Below are 18,342 nucleotides of genomic sequence, written 5' to 3' on the forward strand. Positions count from 1 at the left end.
CCTTTTGTTTTGCACCATCATCCCTTTTGTCACCTAATTTCTCCTGCCTTTGACCCTTCCGCATACCTTCCATTTTGTTCTCGCCCCTCTCCCCATCCACCTTCCCTGCCTCTCTATTTGTTTAAAACCTGTTATGCCTCTAACTTTTTCCAGTTCTGAGAAGCGATCATTTATCTGAAACCATGGGCAGAACTTTCAAGAACCCGTGGAGGTGGGTCTGGATGCGGGGTGGGGAGGTCGAAAACAGGAGGGAAGTCTGTTGGGCTGGCTCCACGACACGTTCCCTCCTCCACAGGATTCTGCAGGAGATGAGGTGATGGTGGGACTGATTACCTGACTGACCCTAGCGGGTAGCCAATTGAACTCATTATGGGCTTAATTAAGGGCACTCTCCCAATGCTGTCTGGGTTTTCCAGCCAGCGATCGGGGTACCCGGCAAGCCAGGATGTCATCTGTGAAATGGTGGCAGCCTCCAAGTGGCAGGCCAGGTAGCCATCGGAGCCAGAGAGTCCATTCAATTCAGAAGACATCGCGTAAATAAAGGGCCGCAATCACAGCAGTGCCGTTACTGTGAAGTTTTCCCCCTCCAGTCTAACAACCCTAGTTCCTTTGGCTGTTTTTCTATTGCCCATTTGTGGCCGATGACCGGGAATAGTGGGGCCCTCGCACCTCCTTACATACTTCAGCAGCAACCATCAAGGAAGGTGGGGCTGCTGATCTTTCAGTGCTGGATGGCATCCTATTGGCCCTCCAGCCTCAGGAGCCCGCCTGCCATCCTTAATTAGACGCATGGCAACACCATCACCTACAAGTTCCCTTCCAAGCCACTTAATTGGCCACCTCCTCTAAAATCTCCCTCGGGGTCCCACCACTAGCATTTCCGGGTTCCTGACTCACATTTCACCTGGAAGGTGATATCAGGACCCGGAAACAAAAATTCTGTCTGTTAACTCTGTTTCTCTCTCCACAGATGCTCCCTGATCTGTTGAGCATTTTCAGCATTTTCTGTTTTTATTTCAGATTGCCAACTTCTGCGGACTTTTTAAAATTTATTCTTCTCCCCATGGGGGCAGAGATTATGATCTGAAATTGTTGAACTCAATACTGTCAGCCGGAAGGCTGTAAAGTGTCCAATCGATAAGTGATGAACCTCATCTTACATTGAGCTTCATTGGAACAATGTAGGAGGCTGAGTAGTTGCTGAAATTTTCCAGCTGGGGGCAAAAGCAAGAAATGACATGGATATAGTCATTGATATAGAACTGGGAAAAGAGGTGAGGGAGGAACCTAAGTATATCCCATGAAAAGGCAGGCATTTTTAAAATTCTTTCATGGGTTGTGAGTGTCGCTGACAAGGCCAGCATTTGTTGCCCATACGTAATTCCCTTGAGAAGGTGGTGGTGGGCTGCCTTCTTGAATCCATCTGGTGAAGGTATACCAACAGTGCAGTTAGGGAGGATATTCCAGGATTTTGACCCAGCAACAGTGAAGGAACGGTGATGTTATTCCAAGTCTGCATGTGTGGAGGGGAATTTGCAGGTGGAGGTTTTCTCATGCATCTGCTAAGTGGTAGAGGTCGCAGGTTTGAAAGGTATTAGAAAGCTATAATACACTTGTCATCTGTTATTCTCAACACTTCGAATCGATTTTAAGATGAGTGAAAATAAAGTAACAGGAAAAAATTATTTGTTAATGACAGTTAAAGGCTTATCCTGACAAAATCACGCACAATCACATGGTGAGGGATATAAGCAAAACTGAGTCCTAACTTAGAAGGGAGGTAATTTGAAACATGAATCAGAGTATCAGCACAGCTGATATTTACCTACATATAAAAAAATCTTGCACCAAGCACACAATTTGTCCATCATAATTCAGGCATCACATTTTTCTGTATGTAAATTTCACACTTGATGAGATCAACTTTCACATTCATAAAACAGCAGCGAATCACAATTGAACAAGTAGACATTATCCAATCGAACATGAGGAAAGCAGGTAGATAAACTTCCAAGAGTAAATATTAAAGACTTATGTAAAAATGAATCATGGATCAGTAACCGGCAATATTTACTGATAAAAGAAAGAAGTCAAATCAACCAAATTGCTTGAAATTGTTTTTGACATGTTTTAGTCAACACTGCAGAAAAGGTTTAGAGCACACGAAAGACATAGAAAATTACAAGACTTTACAATAAAGTGACTAAACGTACCCACACAATGGCATTTTGTGCTTGGAAGGTTTGTAACAAGCTTTCCATTGTAAGCTTGTGCCTATATGAGAAGCTTGAGCCTTGAGTTCATGCTGATTCCCAGGTGTATCATTGCTAGCTGAAAGGCTTCAAGATAGCAGGCTACAGCTTCCAACATGCATTTATTGTGTATAAGATCTAAAAGATTTTGAGTCACAAGACTGGCATTTCACACACTTGCTGTTAGTAAGTAAGCCCCACATAGTCTGATGGAAAATTACAGCTGATGAAAAAACACTGGAGAGGATTCGGGCAGGAATGGCTAGAGATAGGGATAGAGCAGGTAAGTCAGAGCAAGCCAAGAATGACGTTGGCATCATCAGACAGTTGCAAAGGTTCCCCGCTCAGCCGAATGCTTTTTGACTGGCTTGCCTCATCAGTCAATAGCTTGAATGGTCCTAGAGTTCCTTGGTCTTCCTGCTCACATATCTAACCCAAAGACCCACGAGGGCCTTCTACTGATACACCTGGCCCAAGTACTTGGCAACACCCTGTTTACCAATCCAGCTCAAGTATTGCCTAATCTGTCCATTCTGGGTGCCTTGCACTCTCTGATTAAGCTGTGCTTACTGCTTCCCAGTTTGCTCATTTGCTTGCCCACCTGTCTTAATTCTTCAAACTCGGCAAAAGTATTCCCACCCCACCTGCTCATCTGCCTATCTGAAAATTTTTACAGGTCTGCCTTCTCGAATGACCGGCCTGCCTGTTTGCTCACCTAACTGGGCCAAGTGCTTCACAGGCCACCTGCTGACATGCAGCCCAAATCATAAATCGTCACCCACACCACATGGCGCCCATATTGGCCATCTTTCCAAACGTGTTTAAGTCCAGCAAAATGTGGAAAAGGAGACAGACTGCAAGAAATTAAGGAAGAAGGCAAACTAGATCAAGAAAATAAGAAAAAAGAGCAACAATTGACAGGAAGTGTGAAAGAACTTGAAGAACAGGGAGAGAGAAAATGATAAGTGAAGCAGGAGAAAAAGTGAGAAAAAAGTTTAAGGGAAAAGAAACGGAAGTTTTGTAGAAGAAGGACAGAGAACTGGATGAGGAAAGAAGTGCAAGAGAACTAGTAGAAATAGAGAAAAAGGAGAGTAAGAAGTAGAAGAGCAGAAAGAAAGACATGCAGAAGGAAGAGAAGGAAGAAGAGATGTCCTTGTAGCATGGCAATAGCTGCAACCTTAGATTGGGGCCTCATTACTATTTAAAAGTCAGGATCCAATGACATCATTTGGACTACAAATGGACTACTATGGATTGCACATGCTTCACCAGTGAAAGCTGGCGGCAGCCAGGATCATGGCCAAAAGACGCCCAGGTAAGTTGGATTTCCTTGTGGGCCAGAAGATGCAGGAGCGGCACAAGGAAATCTTGAGCCTCCCTGCCCTGTACTTTCCCTCCCCTCCCCCAGTCATAGCCACCTCTGTCCCCTCTGACAATTTACCACCTGTCAGACAGTTGAATGCACTTTGTTTATCAGACACCAACTACCACAAACATGCCGTTTCTCCTGTAAGCTCATTTTTGTTCAGCTTTTTGTAATTGAATTCAAAGTAAATTTGTGTCTGAATTCTAAATGAAGTTCATAACTGAATAAGTAAGAATCCATGCTCCCCAAATCCTTGATGAACCTTCCTTAAGTGAGGCACATAGCATTGTAGCAACATCCTTACTTATTTCTCTGTCTGAAGCCTGCTAAAGAAGAAAGTAACTTGCTTGAATCATGAATATCAAAACTCTGATAAATGAGTGTAAAGGTAAGTTATGCTGTCTTTTGTATCAATATCAATGATTAGTGGGAATCCTAAAAAAGATGGAAAGTTTTTTTTGATTGCAGAATACAGACTAATTAAAGACATTGTAGAATGTCACTTGAGGACAACTAATCTCAACTGAGAATAACTAAGTTGGATATAAAAGATGTTGTAATGTCACAGCAGATTCACCCATAGATCTCCCTTTTTGGGTCGGGGTTTATATGTACAAAGCAGGTTGTTTAAAAAAAAATAGACTCTTTGATCTATTCATTCAACCGCATTCTCCCTACTTTCTGCCAAATCTCAGTTTGGCAGGATGTTTATGTATACACCAGCTTTGCTTGTTACTTAAACGATTTTTCATTAGGGTAAGTGATTTGGCACAGTACCACATCCCATGACAAATCCTACAAGTATCTGCACTTGCTGCATGCAGTGCAATTTGCTACACAAGTACCACAATCTTGCATAAAAAGTCCCAGAGGAAGTAAAAATACCAGTTTCAGAGTGGATCCCAGTGATAAAAAATCACTTAATATAATTAGTCACTTTCTCTAATGATCAATGAAACCAAACAAATGTTATCTTGACCTTCAGGAGACAGAGGTGGCTGATCCGATTCAAGGTACAGTTGAGAGAAGATTGGTCGAGGAGAAATACTGTTGGACCGAAGTGATGCTTCTATCGAATTGTGAAGAGCCTCTTCAAAGCGTGCAGATTTGAGTTGCCCAGCATATGAATTTCCCATTGTCTGAAAACGAGACAAAGTAACATCAATGAGCAATGCATGAACTAAAGAACTGATTATTGGTACTCTCAATATAAATCCTAGGATATTTAGAACTTCAGGCTCCAATAGAATGGCAGAATTTAAAAAAACAGTCAAAAACAGCCTGGCTGAAAGAAAATTTAGAAGTATGCAACTTATTTAATCCTTTTTCACACATTAGAACAGTGAGATTTTTTTTTTACACAACTTTACTTTTCCAGGATGCCTTGCAGTAAATGTTAACTATTTGGTCATGCAGATCATCAAAGGTATGCATATGTGGAAAATGAAACATTGGCAGACATTTGCAAAGCATTTTGGTAAATCTGGAGATTCATTAAGCTAGAGTGGAAGTTTTATTGTAACCTGTTAAACACAACAGTTCATGTGGTAGCTATAAGGGATTCCCATGGGTTCTGCAAGATGGAGTAAATCATTTGCTTATTATGTTACCCCAGTATTAGAACCCACTTCAGAAGAAAAAAGAAATAAGAAAACTGGGTGAAATCCTTTCCTACCTATCTCAATCCTCTTTCCACTATATCTGCTGACATAACTTCTCATCCTTGTTATCACAAAGGGACAAGAAACATTACAGCAGTGAGATTTGACAGCATCCTCGTTACCAATGATAGTGATCTGTTATCTGAATGAAGCCAGTCTGCATGGAGAAAGCAGATGCCTGGCTGAAAAGCTAACACTATTTAATCTTAGTTCTCAGTCTCATCTGCTCCTTCCATGACAACATGCATTGTACTGCACAGTTTGATGGCTCCACTTCCGACAGTTCTGGAGTGAAGAATGGAGTGAAACAGGGGTTGTGTCCAAGCCCCTACTCTGTTTGGCATCTCCACCTCCATGGTCCTGACCTTCGCCTTCCCTGCAGATCTGGAAGGGGTCTACTTGCACACTAGGTCAGACAGCCAGCTCTACAATCTATCAAGGCTGAAAGTAAAGACAAAAACACATCACTTCCTGATCGGAGAAATCCTCTATGCTGATGATGCTGTGCTTGTCGCTCACATGGAAACTCAGCTACAAAGACTCATGGATTGTCTCTCCCATTCCTGTAACTTGTTCTCCTTGACTATAAGCATCAAGAAAACAGTGGTCATGGGACAAGATGTTGCATCTCCGCCCAAGCACACTAAACAACACCCCACTGGATGCGGTTAGCAAATTCTTGGATCCATGGTGACAGTCTGTCCCTTGATGCAGAGCTCAATACACACATAGGGAAAGCAGCTACCACCTTTGGCCGAGTTGCGAAACACGCATGGGATAAGTTGACCCTTAGGACCAAGCTGATGCTTTATAATGCCTGTGTTCTCAGCACCTTGCCGTATCGCTGTGAAACATGGGTGACTTACTGCTACCAGGAAAAGAAGCTCAAAAATTTCCATCTTCGCTGTCTGCGGTGCATTCTGGGTATATCCTGACAGGACAAAATCACAAATGTGGCAGTCCTCTCAAAGGCATAGCTCCCAAATGTGTTGGCACTAATCATACAGAGGTGGGTTTGGTGGATGGGACATGTCTGCAGGATGGAAGACTGTCACATAACCAAGGACCTTCTGTACGGTGAGGAAGCCAGGGCCAGATGTTCAGTGGGGCGCCCGAAGCTCCGCTTCAAGGATGCTTGCAAGCGTGACATGAAAGCCCAAAATGTCGACAATCACACCTGGGAGTCACTAGCTGGTGAAAGAGGGAAATGACGACACATCCTGTGGACTAGTGTGCACTACCACAACGAACAATGGCTACAGCAGCTTGGCAACAGGGACCAACGTCAAAAGCAACAACTCACAGTGTCACTTGGCAGCTTCACGTGTGGCGCATGTGGCAGAACCTGCCTCTCAAGGATTGACCTTCACAGCCATCAGCAAAGGTGCACCAAGAGAAGACACCCCACCTAAATGGATTGTTTGCTGTGTGTCCATCATCTTTCGCAGATGGAAGGATGCCAACCAACCAACCATTTAATTCTAGCAAAATGCCATTTAGGATTTAAGGACCTAGAAATTTGGCCATGATGTGCTTGTTTTTCAATGGTTTACTCTGCTCCCAATATGACAGGCAGGAAGCATGCCCACATCTCTGGCTGGAAGTGTACTGCCTGCCATATTGAACAAGGCAGAAGCACCAGTAACAGCAGCGCACATCGTGAATATTTTAAGTGCAGAATAATTTATTTCAATTAGGATCCTGCATGTATCTAGGAGGACCCGTTTTCAAATTATGAACCTGCACAGCACAACAACAGGAGTGCTCCCTGACTTACATTGGCTCCCAGTCAAGCAACATCTTGATTTTAAAACTCTTATCCTTGTTTTCAAATCCCTCCATAGCCTCGCCCCTCCCTATCGTTGTAATCTCCTCCAGCCTCACAATACTCTGAAATATCTGTGCTCCTCTAGTTCCGCCCTCTTAAGCATTCCCAATTTAAATCGCCATTGGTGGCCGTGCCTCAGTTGCCTAGGTCCCAAGCTCTGGAATATCTTCCCAACATCTCTCCACCTCTCTATCTCGCTTTCCTCATTTAAGACACTCCTTAAAACCTACCTTTTTGACCAAGCTTTTGGCCATCTGATCTAATATCTTCTTATGTGGCTCAATGTCATATTTTGTTTTATAATGCTCCTGTGAAGCGCCTTGGGATGTTTTATTACAGTAAAGACACGGTGGTAGTTGTAGTTGCTCCTCCTGTCCCAAATCAAAATAATACGAGCCTCTGCCTACCCTGCCAGTAAATGACATCCACTACCTACCCTGACTAGTGATATCGGCCCCGATCAATCATCGCTATCTACCTCTCTCCACTGGTAACACTCTCACCGCTGAGTCAGAAGGTTCAAGTCACATTCCAGAGATGTGAGCACAAAATCTACGCTAACACTCTAGTGCAGGCAGCTCACCACCACCTTCTCAAAGGCAATTAGGGATGTGCAACAAATGCTGGCCTAGCCAGCAACGCTCACATTCCACAAACAAAGTTTTTTAAAAACTTGTATGTATATATAGCAACTTTAACATAGATAAATGCCCAAAGGCGCCTCACAGGAGGGGTATCAAACAAAATTTAACACCAAGTCACACAGGAGATATTAAAACACATCAAAGAAGCAGGTTTTAAGGAATGTCTTAAAGGAGGAGGGTGAGGTAAAAAGACAGTGAGGTTTAGAGAAGGTATTCCAGAGCATAGGACCTAGGCAGCTACTTGGGGATGCGCGAGAGGCTAGAATTAGAGAGCACAGATCTCAAAGGGTTGTAGTGCTGGGGGAGGTTGCAGAGAAAGGGAGCGATGAGGGATTTGAACACCTGAATGAGAATTTTAAATTCAAGGCCTTGCTGGACTGGAAACCAATGTCGGTCAGACAGTACAGGGGTAATGAGTGAATGGGAGTTGGTGCAAGTTATGTTGTGGGCAGTAGATCCCATGGCACTAATATGAAGAAAAACAGAGAGAACTCCTTGACATCCTGGCCAGTATTTAGTCCTCAACCAACACCTAAAAAAACCCTTATATGTTGCAACCAACATTGAATCTGAACTGCATTTGGTGCAAGGAATTACAGGTATTACAAAATTGTTCCAACTTGGCAATAATACAATGAGGCACAGCACCAACCTGTGGTCCCATTGCTAAACACTGTCCAGCTGGAAGTGCATGCATTTGGATGTCAAATGAGGACATTATGGGCTCACCTGTGACACCCCCATTGTCAAACTGCCAGATGAAGAATGGCCACTCAGGGAAAGTACCAGATGGCAACCAGACCCAGTGAAAGCATACTCAAGCAAGTAATGAACACTTCTAAGAGAGAAGGGGAGGGGAAAAGTTCATTCTGTTTTCCCACATTCTTTCAATATTTCAAGGGGAGACATTTTAATACCTTCTGTTATAGAAAGGGTTAATGTTATGCACTATGGCTTTGATATTAACCACCCCACAACCTGCGGAAGAGGGTCAGAGTGAAATAAAGTCTTAAATACAGGGAACGGATCCCCAACCCGCTGCACACGCACCACCGTTTTAATACCTGCGGATGGCGGGGCGTTTCAGTGTCCCATCATGGAGATGCAGGACACCTTATGAACATTTTTACCTTATTAACATTTTTAAGTGGTGACAGCCAAGAAGTGGGTGGGTGGTGTCTACCCAGCTGTTAATATCAAGCAACCCAAACTGATCTGTGTGGGACAGGAGGCTAATAGGTTTTTTTCATATTCGTTTTGTGGGACGTGGGTGTCGCTGGCAAGGCCACCATTTATTGCCCATCCCTAATTGCCCTTGAACTGAGTGGCTTTCTGGGCCATTTCAGAGGGCATGTAAGAGTTAACCACATTGCTGTGGGTCTGGAGTCACATGTAGGCCAGACCAGGTAAGGACAGCAGATTGCCTTCACTAAAGGACATTGGTGAACCAGATGGGTTTCACAGCAATCGACAATGGCTTCATGGTCACCATTAAAGTAGCTTTTAATTCCAGATTTAATTTATCTGCCGTGGTGGGATTCGAAGCCGTGTCTGCAGATCATTAGCCTGGGCTCTGGATTACTAATCTACTGACATTACCACTATGCCACCACCTAAACCCCTAATTCTGGGCAGTCAGTGCTTTGGGAAGGGGTAGGATTCTGGTACAGGGAAGGCCTACACTTTCCTTTTAGGGACACCACAAAGAAACAATATAGTCTCATCATGAGGGGTCTCTTCTGCCAGTGACCAGCATCCAGCTTGTTGGGAAAGCCACAGGCCAATGTTAAAATGGCAATCGAGTCCTGAGGATGTCATGAGTCCCTGACCTGCATATTTAAAAAGCCCCCTGCCAGCTTCCGGTCTTTAGCACCTGGAATTTAAAACTGCAGTTGGTGGGATCATGGCAAGAGGCTCCATTTTAACTATCCCTGCACCCGGTTTCCACGAGGTGGTGGGGTTAAAATTCCCCCCAAGGTCTCAGTATTTTCTGTTTTGTATTTCTGTTTTCATATTTCAAGGTTACTAACTGCAACTTTGATCCTAGTGGATTATTCTACAGTTTCTATTTTATTGGATCCACTGTCTGGAACAGCTGCCATGGAACATTAAATTACCTAAGTACTGCTTAGTAAGAAAAGGAAGTAAGATGAACAGAGCACTTCAGGCCCACAATTTCTGGAGTGGATATGGGGATAAACAGAATCATGCTCTAACCCTTTAAAATAAAAAAGATAAATTTGCTTTTTGATGTCATTTTCTTAACTTTTTTTTCTCCTTTGCTAACTTTTAGACAATTCTGAATATTTGTTTACTGGGCCCCATAATGACGCTACCTTTGGAACAGGTAGTAATTTACACAACTTAAAAATGGAAATTTATGTAGTTGTAAAGCTGGAGCTATTAGTTTCACATGACCAGAAGAGTGGTTCGACTGAATGTAAGTTGATCTGTGCTTTTCTGTCCAAAATAACAGGAAGGGCTGAATTTTCATTCTTGGGTTGGGAACCTGACACCCAGAACATTCCCGGGTCCCGAGCCCACACCGTGTCAGTGTCAGTGATGCAAAGTAATTTTCGAAGTGTCAACCACTAATTGGCCCAGAGCTGAGATTGGCGCCCAATTGGCATGGGCAGGGGGCAGAAGCTAAGCACGGAGGGATAATTTAATTGATAAATGGCAACCATGACCTAATGGATCAGCAGGGAGAGCAGAGGGCCAGCAGTGGTGTGGGCAGCCCCATGTTTTTCTGTTATCCCCTTAAGGCCTGGAGTGAGGCTGTGACAGACAGGAGAGCTGTACTCTTTCCTCCATCTGGAAGGGGAGCTCCAGTGAGCCAGACAAAGCGGGCATGGCTAGAGGTGGTCACAGATGCCAGCAGGCTCACATTCCTCTCAAGAAACCAAACATTCTCTCCTCACAAAATCAAGCCTCTCAGCTTTAGCGATGGCAACTCTGTGCCACTGCATGAGCAACTGAGTTTAAATCTCCCCTTTTATATGACTTTTACACACTGTAGTCATGAGCACTAATGGCTTCTCACTGTGTTCCCGACAACTGTGCCCCAGACCCTTCCTGTTCCCCGTGCTTGCCATTTGAAAATTGCTAACTGTTGCTCCTCATACTCCTAAACGAGCTCCACAACAAGCTCAACAGGCAATTAACTGGAGGCGTGCAGGTTGCTGGTTCCCCCTCCTGCACTCCCTTTGAAATTTTAATCACGTCACTGAGGCATCGGAACCAGTGACGTCTTCCAAGCGCACGATTTTCCGGGCCTACCCGCACCCTGCCCCAAGTGCAATTGAAAATTCAGCCCCTAGCTTTTTCATTACTTTGAGAAATTACACTGGTCTTTAAACACCTTTTCTGGACACCATTGAATTGCTTTTATCTTGGGGTGGGATCAGTACGTGGGGGAGCCTAAAGTGGCCAGTGCACTCAGTAGAGGAGAATGGAGCAAGACCCAATCACTTTTAATGCCTGTGCCTCATTTTAATATTTGACATGTGCCTCCCACTTGAAGCCAGTGGGAATGACATCAAGGTGGTGGGAATTCTGGTGGGGCCAGGCCGAAGGAAAAGATCCCCGGCATAAGGTTAAGTGCTGCGGGGATGTATGTGGGAAGAGGAACCAAAAGTATAAGGAGGGGAGGCTGTAGAGCTGTAGGAATGAAATCGGACGGACCACCCAGCATCAACCTAGACACTGGAAATGACAAGGCAAATGCAGCCCTGTCGGCCCTGCAAAGTCCTCCTTACTATCATCTGGGGGCTTGTACCAAAGTTGAGAGAGCTGTCCTACAGACTAGTCAAGCAACAGCCTGACAGTCATACTCACCAAATCATACCTTAATGACAATATCCCAGACACCGCCATTACCATCCCTGGGTATATCCTGTCCCACCGGCAGGACAGACCTGGCAGAGGTTGCGGCACAGTGGTATACAGTCGTGAGGGAGTTGCCCTGGGAGTCCTCAACATCAACCATGAAGTCTCATGGCATCAGGTCAAACATGGGCAAGGAAACCTCCTGCTGATTACCACCTTCCCCCCCCCACCACCACCGCCAACCAACGCCCGCCATCCCCCCCACCCCCCCCGCCCTCAGCTGATGAATCAGTACTCCTCCATGTTGAACACCACTTGGAGGAAGCACTGAGGGTGGCAAGGGCATAGAATGTACTCTGGGTGGGGGACTTCAATGTCCATTGAAGTGGCTCGGTAGCACCACTACTGACCGAGCTTGCCGAGTCCTAAAGGACATAGCTGCTAGACTGGGTCTGCGGCAGGTGGTGAGGGAACCAACAAGAGGAAAAAACATACTTGACCTCATCCTCACCAATCTGTCTGCCGCAGATGCATCTGTCCATGACAGTGTTGGCAGGAGTGACCACCGCACAGTCCTTGTGGAGACGAAGTCCCATCTTCACATTGAGGATACCCTCCTTCATGCCAAATGGGATAGATTTCAAACAGATCTAGCAATGCAAAACTGGGCATTTATGAAGCACTGTGGGCCATCAACAGTAGCAGAATTATACTCTGCCACAATCTGTAATCTCATGGCTCAGCATATACCCCACTCTACCATTACCATCTAGGCGGGCGATCAACCCTGGTTCAATAAACAGTGCAGGAGAGCATTAGGTATGCCTCAAAATGAGGTGTCAACCTGATGAAGCTACAACAAAGGACTACTTGCATGCCAAACAGCGTATGCAGCATGCCACAACCAACGGATCAGATCTAAGCTCTGCAGTCCTGCCACATCCAGCTGTGAATGGTGGTGGACAATTAAACAACTAACTGGAAGAGGTGGCTCCACAAATATCCCCATCCTCAATGATGGGGGAGCCCAGCACATCAGTGCAAAGGATAAGGCAGAAGCATTTGCAACAATCTTCAGGCAGAAGTGCCGAGTGGATGATCCATCTCGGCCTCATCCTGAAGTCCCCAGCATCACAGATGCCAGACTTCAGCCAATTCGATTCACTCCATGTGATATCAAGAAACGACTGACGGCACTGGATACTGCGAAGGATATGGATCCTTACAACATTCCAGCAATAGTACCGAAGACCTGTGTTCCAGAACTTGCCGTGCTCCAAGCCAAGCTGTTCCAGTACAGCTACAACACTGGCATCTACCTGGAAATGTGGAAAATTGCCCGGGTATGTCCAGTACACAAAAAGCAAGACAAATGATGGAAGGTGTTGTCAACAGTGCTATCAAGCGGCACTTGCTTAGCAATAACCTGTTCAGTGAAACTCAGTTTGGGTTCCGCCAGGGCCACTCTGCACCTGACCTCATTACAGTCTTGCTTCAAACATGGACAAAAGAGTTGAACTCAAGAGGTGAGGTGAAAGTGACTGCCCTTGACATCAAGGCAGCATTTGACCGAGTATGGCATCAAGGAGCCCGAGCAAAACTGGAGTCAATTGGAATCGGGGGAAAACTCTCTGCTGGTTGGAATCATACCTAGCACAAAGGAAGATGGTTCTGGTTGTTGAAGGTCAATCATCTCAGCTCCAGGACATTACTGCAGGAGTTCCTCAGGGTTGTGTCCTGGGCCCAACCATTTTCAGCTGCTTCATCAATGACCTTCCTTCAATCATAAGGTCAGAAGTGGGGATGTTTGCTGATGATTGCACAATGTTCAGCACCATTCGCGACTCCACAGATACTGAACCAGTCTGTGTAGAAATGCAGCAAGACCTGGACAATATCCAAGCTTGGGCAGATAAGTGCCATCTCCAACAAAAGAGAATCTAACCATCTCCCCTTGACATTCAATGGCATTACCATCGTTGAATCCCCTTTCAACATCCTGGGGAGTTACCATTGACCAGAAACTGAACTGGATAGCCATATAAATACCGTGGCTACAAGAGCAGGTCAGATGCTAGGAATCGTGTGGTGAGTAACTCACCTCCTGACTCCCCAAAGCCTGTCCACCATCTTCAAGGCACAAGTCAGGTGTGTGATGGAATACTCTCCACTTGCCAGGATGGGTGCAGCTCCAACAACACTCAAGAAGCACGACACCATCCGGGACAAAGAAACCACTTGTTTAGCACCCCATCCACAAACATTCACTCCCTCCACCACTGACGCACAGTGGCAGCAGTGTGTACCATCTACAAGATGCACTGCAGCAATGCACCAAGGCTCCTCAGACAGGACCTTCCAAACCTGCAACCTATACCACCTAGAAGGCCAAGGGCAGCAGTTGCATGGGAACACCACCACCTACAAGTTCCCCTCCAATCCACACACCATCCTGACTTGGAACTATATCACCGTTCCTTCACTGTCGCTGGGTCAAAATCCTGAAACTCCCTTTCTAACAGCACTGTGGGAGTACCTACCTCACATGGACTGCAACAGTTCAAGGCGGCAGCTCACCACCACCTTCTCAAGGGCAATTAGGTTTGGGCAATAAATGCTGGCCTAACCAGCGACACCCACATCCCATGAACGAATAAAAAAAGGAGCCTATTCGAGGGCCTGGAGAAGCACTACTGCTCCTCCTGTGATCACCAAGAATCCTCACAAATACTAAAAAGTAAAATTTAACTTGGCATCTTCTGACCCCTCTGCTGCCTCTTGCCAGATTTTCCTTTTGGGTTTGCCACCAAGCCGGCCTTCCCTGAGTTATAGTTAAAATACTGTCAAGGCACCAATTATATCATCGGGCCATAAATTTTACAATTCAATCCACGCCTGTAGTGACAATCTGGACCAACTTGAAAGTCAATGAAAAGAAAATGGCACTGGGTGGGAACGTTGGGCCAGTAAGTCAATTGTCCCGATTTTAAGCCCTCCTCTGTCCAAACCTCCCTGATGGGTTGGGGTGGGTTGGTTTAATAGTCTCTGTCCGCCCCCAGCATATTCATGTACTTCTCAGTAATGATGCAGCAAGCAAGTTCTTTGCCTGCCTTTTCGAACCATGTCAAATTTTTATTGCAATTCATGGTGCACGTACTTTGCAGAGCTGCCAAGCCAACAGGATTGATTTCGGCAATAGCGTCATGAAGTTTGTAAGGGACTGATGACACGGCACTGAAACGGTCTAATCAAAGTCACAAATGACTATCTATCTGATGGTGATCATGTTAAACTATCCCCCTTCATCCTCGCGACCTGTCTGTAGCCTTAGACACGGCTGACCGCAGCATCCTCCTCAAACACCTCTCCTCTGCCATCCAACTGGGTGGCACTGCACTCACCCGGTTCTATTCTCATTTATCCAGTTGTAGCCAGAGTATCAACTGCAATGGCTTCTCTTCCCGCTTCCACACAGTTACCTCTGGGATCCCCCAATAATTTATCCTTGGGCCCTTCCTACATCTACACATTGCCCCTCAATGACGCCGTTTGAAAAAGCAATGTCAGGTTCCACATGTACATTCCCTCGCCACCGAATCCATCCCTCTCCTTGGCAACTGTCTGAGGCTGAACCAGACAGTTCACAACCTCGGTGTCACATGCGACCCAGAGATAAGATCTGAGCATATATCTGCGCCATCACCAGGATCGCTACTTCCACCTCAGTGACATTTTCCGACTCCCTCCCTGCCTCAGTTCATCTGCTACTGAAACCTTTATCCATGCCTTTGTTTCCTCTAGACTTGACTAAATGCATTACTGACCAACTTCCCATCTTCCACGCTCTATAAATTTGAGTTCATTCTAAATGCTGCTGCTCGTATCCTATTTCACACTAAGTCCCATTCACCCATCAGCCCTCTCCACACTCACATTGGTTCCCAGTCCGGCAACACCTCAATTTTAAAATTATCATCCTCGTTTTCAAATCCCTCCATGGCCTTGCCCCTCCCTATGTCTGGAACCTCTACGGCCCTACATCCTCTCAGATCTCTGCACTCATCTAATTCTGCTCTCTTGAGCACCCCAGATTTTAAGTGCTCCACCTTTGGTGGCTGCGTTTTCAACTGCCAAGGCCTATAAAGCTTTGGAATTCTGGACCTAAACCTCTCGGTCTACCCCTGCTCCATTAAGACACTCCTTAAAACCTACCTCTTTGACCAAGCTTTTAGTTATTTGTTCTAACATCTCGTTACATGACTCAGAATCAAATTTTTTTTGGCAACACTCCTATGATGTGCCTTGGAACACTTTATTACGTCAAAAGCATGTGTTGTTGCTACCTCCAGAGGTGCCACTCATCCAAATGCATGGTTTTCCTTGGTGTCTCTGGAAGCAACAATGCTGGAATAGCAATGTAGATATAGGCCTCCAGCAATACTTATTGTTGAAGTAGTTCTATTATGCAATTCATTGCTATCCATTATCAAAGGCTTCCTTTGTTCCTATAATCCATCAACCCTCAGAAATCAGCAGTTTGCATGAATGGTTGTATGCATTATATAAAATAATAAAGCATCTAGGAAAAAACTACAGAAGGACAGGGCGGCACAGTGGTTAGCACTGCAGCCTCAAAGCTCCAGTGACCCAGGTTCAATTCTGGGTACTGCCTGTGTGGAGGTTGCAAGTTTTCTCTATGACTGCGTGGGTTTCTGCCAGGTGATCCAGTTTCCTCCCACAGCCAAAGACTTGCAGGTTGGCCATTGTAAATTGCCACTAGTGTAGGTAGGTGGTAGGAGAATCGAGGGAAGGTGGGGATATGGTAGGGAATATGGGATTAATGTAGGATTAGTATAAAATGGGTGGTTGATGGTCGGCACAGACTTGGTGGACCGAAGGGCCTGTTTCAGTGCTGACTCTCTCTATGACATGGACCTCTCCGCCCCCATAGCTTTGGGCTCACAGTCAATTATGGACACATTGGCCAAAAAGCAGCTGAACAATATATACAATAGTAATTCACCCTTCACCAATTATTCTGTATAAAACCTTCTCATACATATGACCCCTCTTGCAATTTGCAATAGATTTAGTAACATACCTCACAAGCCTGCAAACATTACAATATACCATAAGAAGGGTCGTGTAGCTGAGCACTTGACTCCCCAGGTTAAGTCACACTAATACACACCTGTCACTCAAAAATCCTTGTTTTAAGTTAAGCAATTAGTCAATTCCCAGCTATGTGAATAGATTAACAGAGAGCCAGCAAGATACTTCATAGGAAAGAGAAGAAAAAAGCAAATTGGAAGGTGAATTAGCAATTCATCTCTCTCACACTTCCTGGAACCTGACCCACAGTGATATTGGGAGATCACCTGGGAGCAGACCACCGCCCACATTCTGTGGAAATGATAATCAACACTGGCAAAAGATACTGCAGTTGAAGAGGAATTAAATTAATGATCATTTACACGCTCCCTTATAAGAAAAACCAAGCAAGTTTTTCCACCTATAATTCATAACTGACATCAAACAATGCAAACTCTCCCCCCCCGCCCCCCCACCCCAGCCTCCTCAAATTCTCCTAAATCCAGGACAAAAACAGAATTCTCCCAATCCATCCACTTTAAAATCCAATATAAACAGTTATAAGAGGGAAAAAATTAAGTTAACTATTGGAGTTGGGGAGATTTTGCATTCAGCATATTTCACTTCTTAAATGTGAATGGTTTTTGTAGTTCCCATTTGGATGATAAATACATTACATACAAATATTGTTTCCCACAGTGCACTGAATGGGACTAAAAACCAATCTGAGGTGCAGCATTCACCTTGTATCATATTTAACTCTCCTACAATTCTCTTGCAATTGGGGCACAGCCCTATCAGTGAGAATCAAATTTGAGGGTAAACCAACTAGCAAGACTTTGACATGGATTCCTGCTGTATTATCAAGTTTCCAGTTAAGAACTAAACGTTACCAGCCAGGAGCACAATCAATTTTGAAACTCCACCATGTACATTCTTGTTTTGCTTTTCTTGGCTGATTTTCCCCCTCCTTGCCTCTCCTGAACTGTTGACTCCTCTCTAGGGAAAGGCAACATAGGCAAGGAGCACCATCCAATACCTCACCCACATGCTTAATTGTGAGTTCTGATGAACGTTAACTCTTTTTCTCTCCACAGATGCTGCCTGACCTGCGGAGTATTTCCAGCATTTTCTGTTTTTCTTTAGTTGTGAGCTTGGACGGTGAATTTGGGCGAACTATTCGTCCCTGCAGGGTTTGGACAGCAGTCATTGCAGCCAAACCCAATCTTTTCCACGTCCGATATCCATGCATGCACATTCCCTGCAGGGGCTGCTGAATAACATTCAGGAGCAGGAACCATGGTCGAATTTCCCTCCTGCACTCAGAGGCAATGAGGCAAATTGTAGCTTCCCTACAGCTGTCCTGGCTGAGATCAGCTAACTCAGCAGACTGGTGTTTGAATCCAGGCCATCCTTGCTCTTTTTGACACAACTACTCAGTAGATGAATTCACTGAGTCATCACAGCAGCCCTAATCACTCTTACTTTCATTCTAAAAATTCAGAAATAAAACTCGTCCACTAACAATAAAATAATTTTCTCCCAGCATTATGATAAGGGAGCAAATATGTCAACTAAAACATTTAATATGGTTCTAGCGATTTTGTTTTGTTTTTAAAAACCTTGAAAATATTTCACAAGCAGTAACATAATACCTTGTTCCTTGCTCCCA

At 44.9% G+C, this 18,342-nt stretch overlaps 1 protein-coding gene across 4 annotated transcripts in view; it reads right to left on the reverse strand.

The window, feature by feature from the left end:
- The window catches only part of greb1l (GREB1 like retinoic acid receptor coactivator), a 405,959-nt gene that overhangs the window by 210,556 nt on the left and 177,061 nt on the right, over nucleotides 1-18,342 (reverse strand). For all 4 annotated transcript variants that reach the window (XM_068031722.1, XM_068031724.1, XM_068031723.1 and 1 more), the window contains one exon: nucleotides 4,598-4,757. In XM_068031722.1, coding sequence (XP_067887823.1) covers nucleotides 4,598-4,754 — 157 coding nt within the window. In that variant the 5' untranslated portion in view covers nucleotides 4,755-4,757. The remainder of the gene's footprint in view (nucleotides 1-4,597; nucleotides 4,758-18,342) is intronic.

This window comes from Heterodontus francisci, chromosome 5, assembly GCF_036365525.1.
Source record: "Heterodontus francisci isolate sHetFra1 chromosome 5, sHetFra1.hap1, whole genome shotgun sequence".
Taxonomy (NCBI): Eukaryota; Metazoa; Chordata; class Chondrichthyes; order Heterodontiformes; family Heterodontidae; genus Heterodontus; species Heterodontus francisci.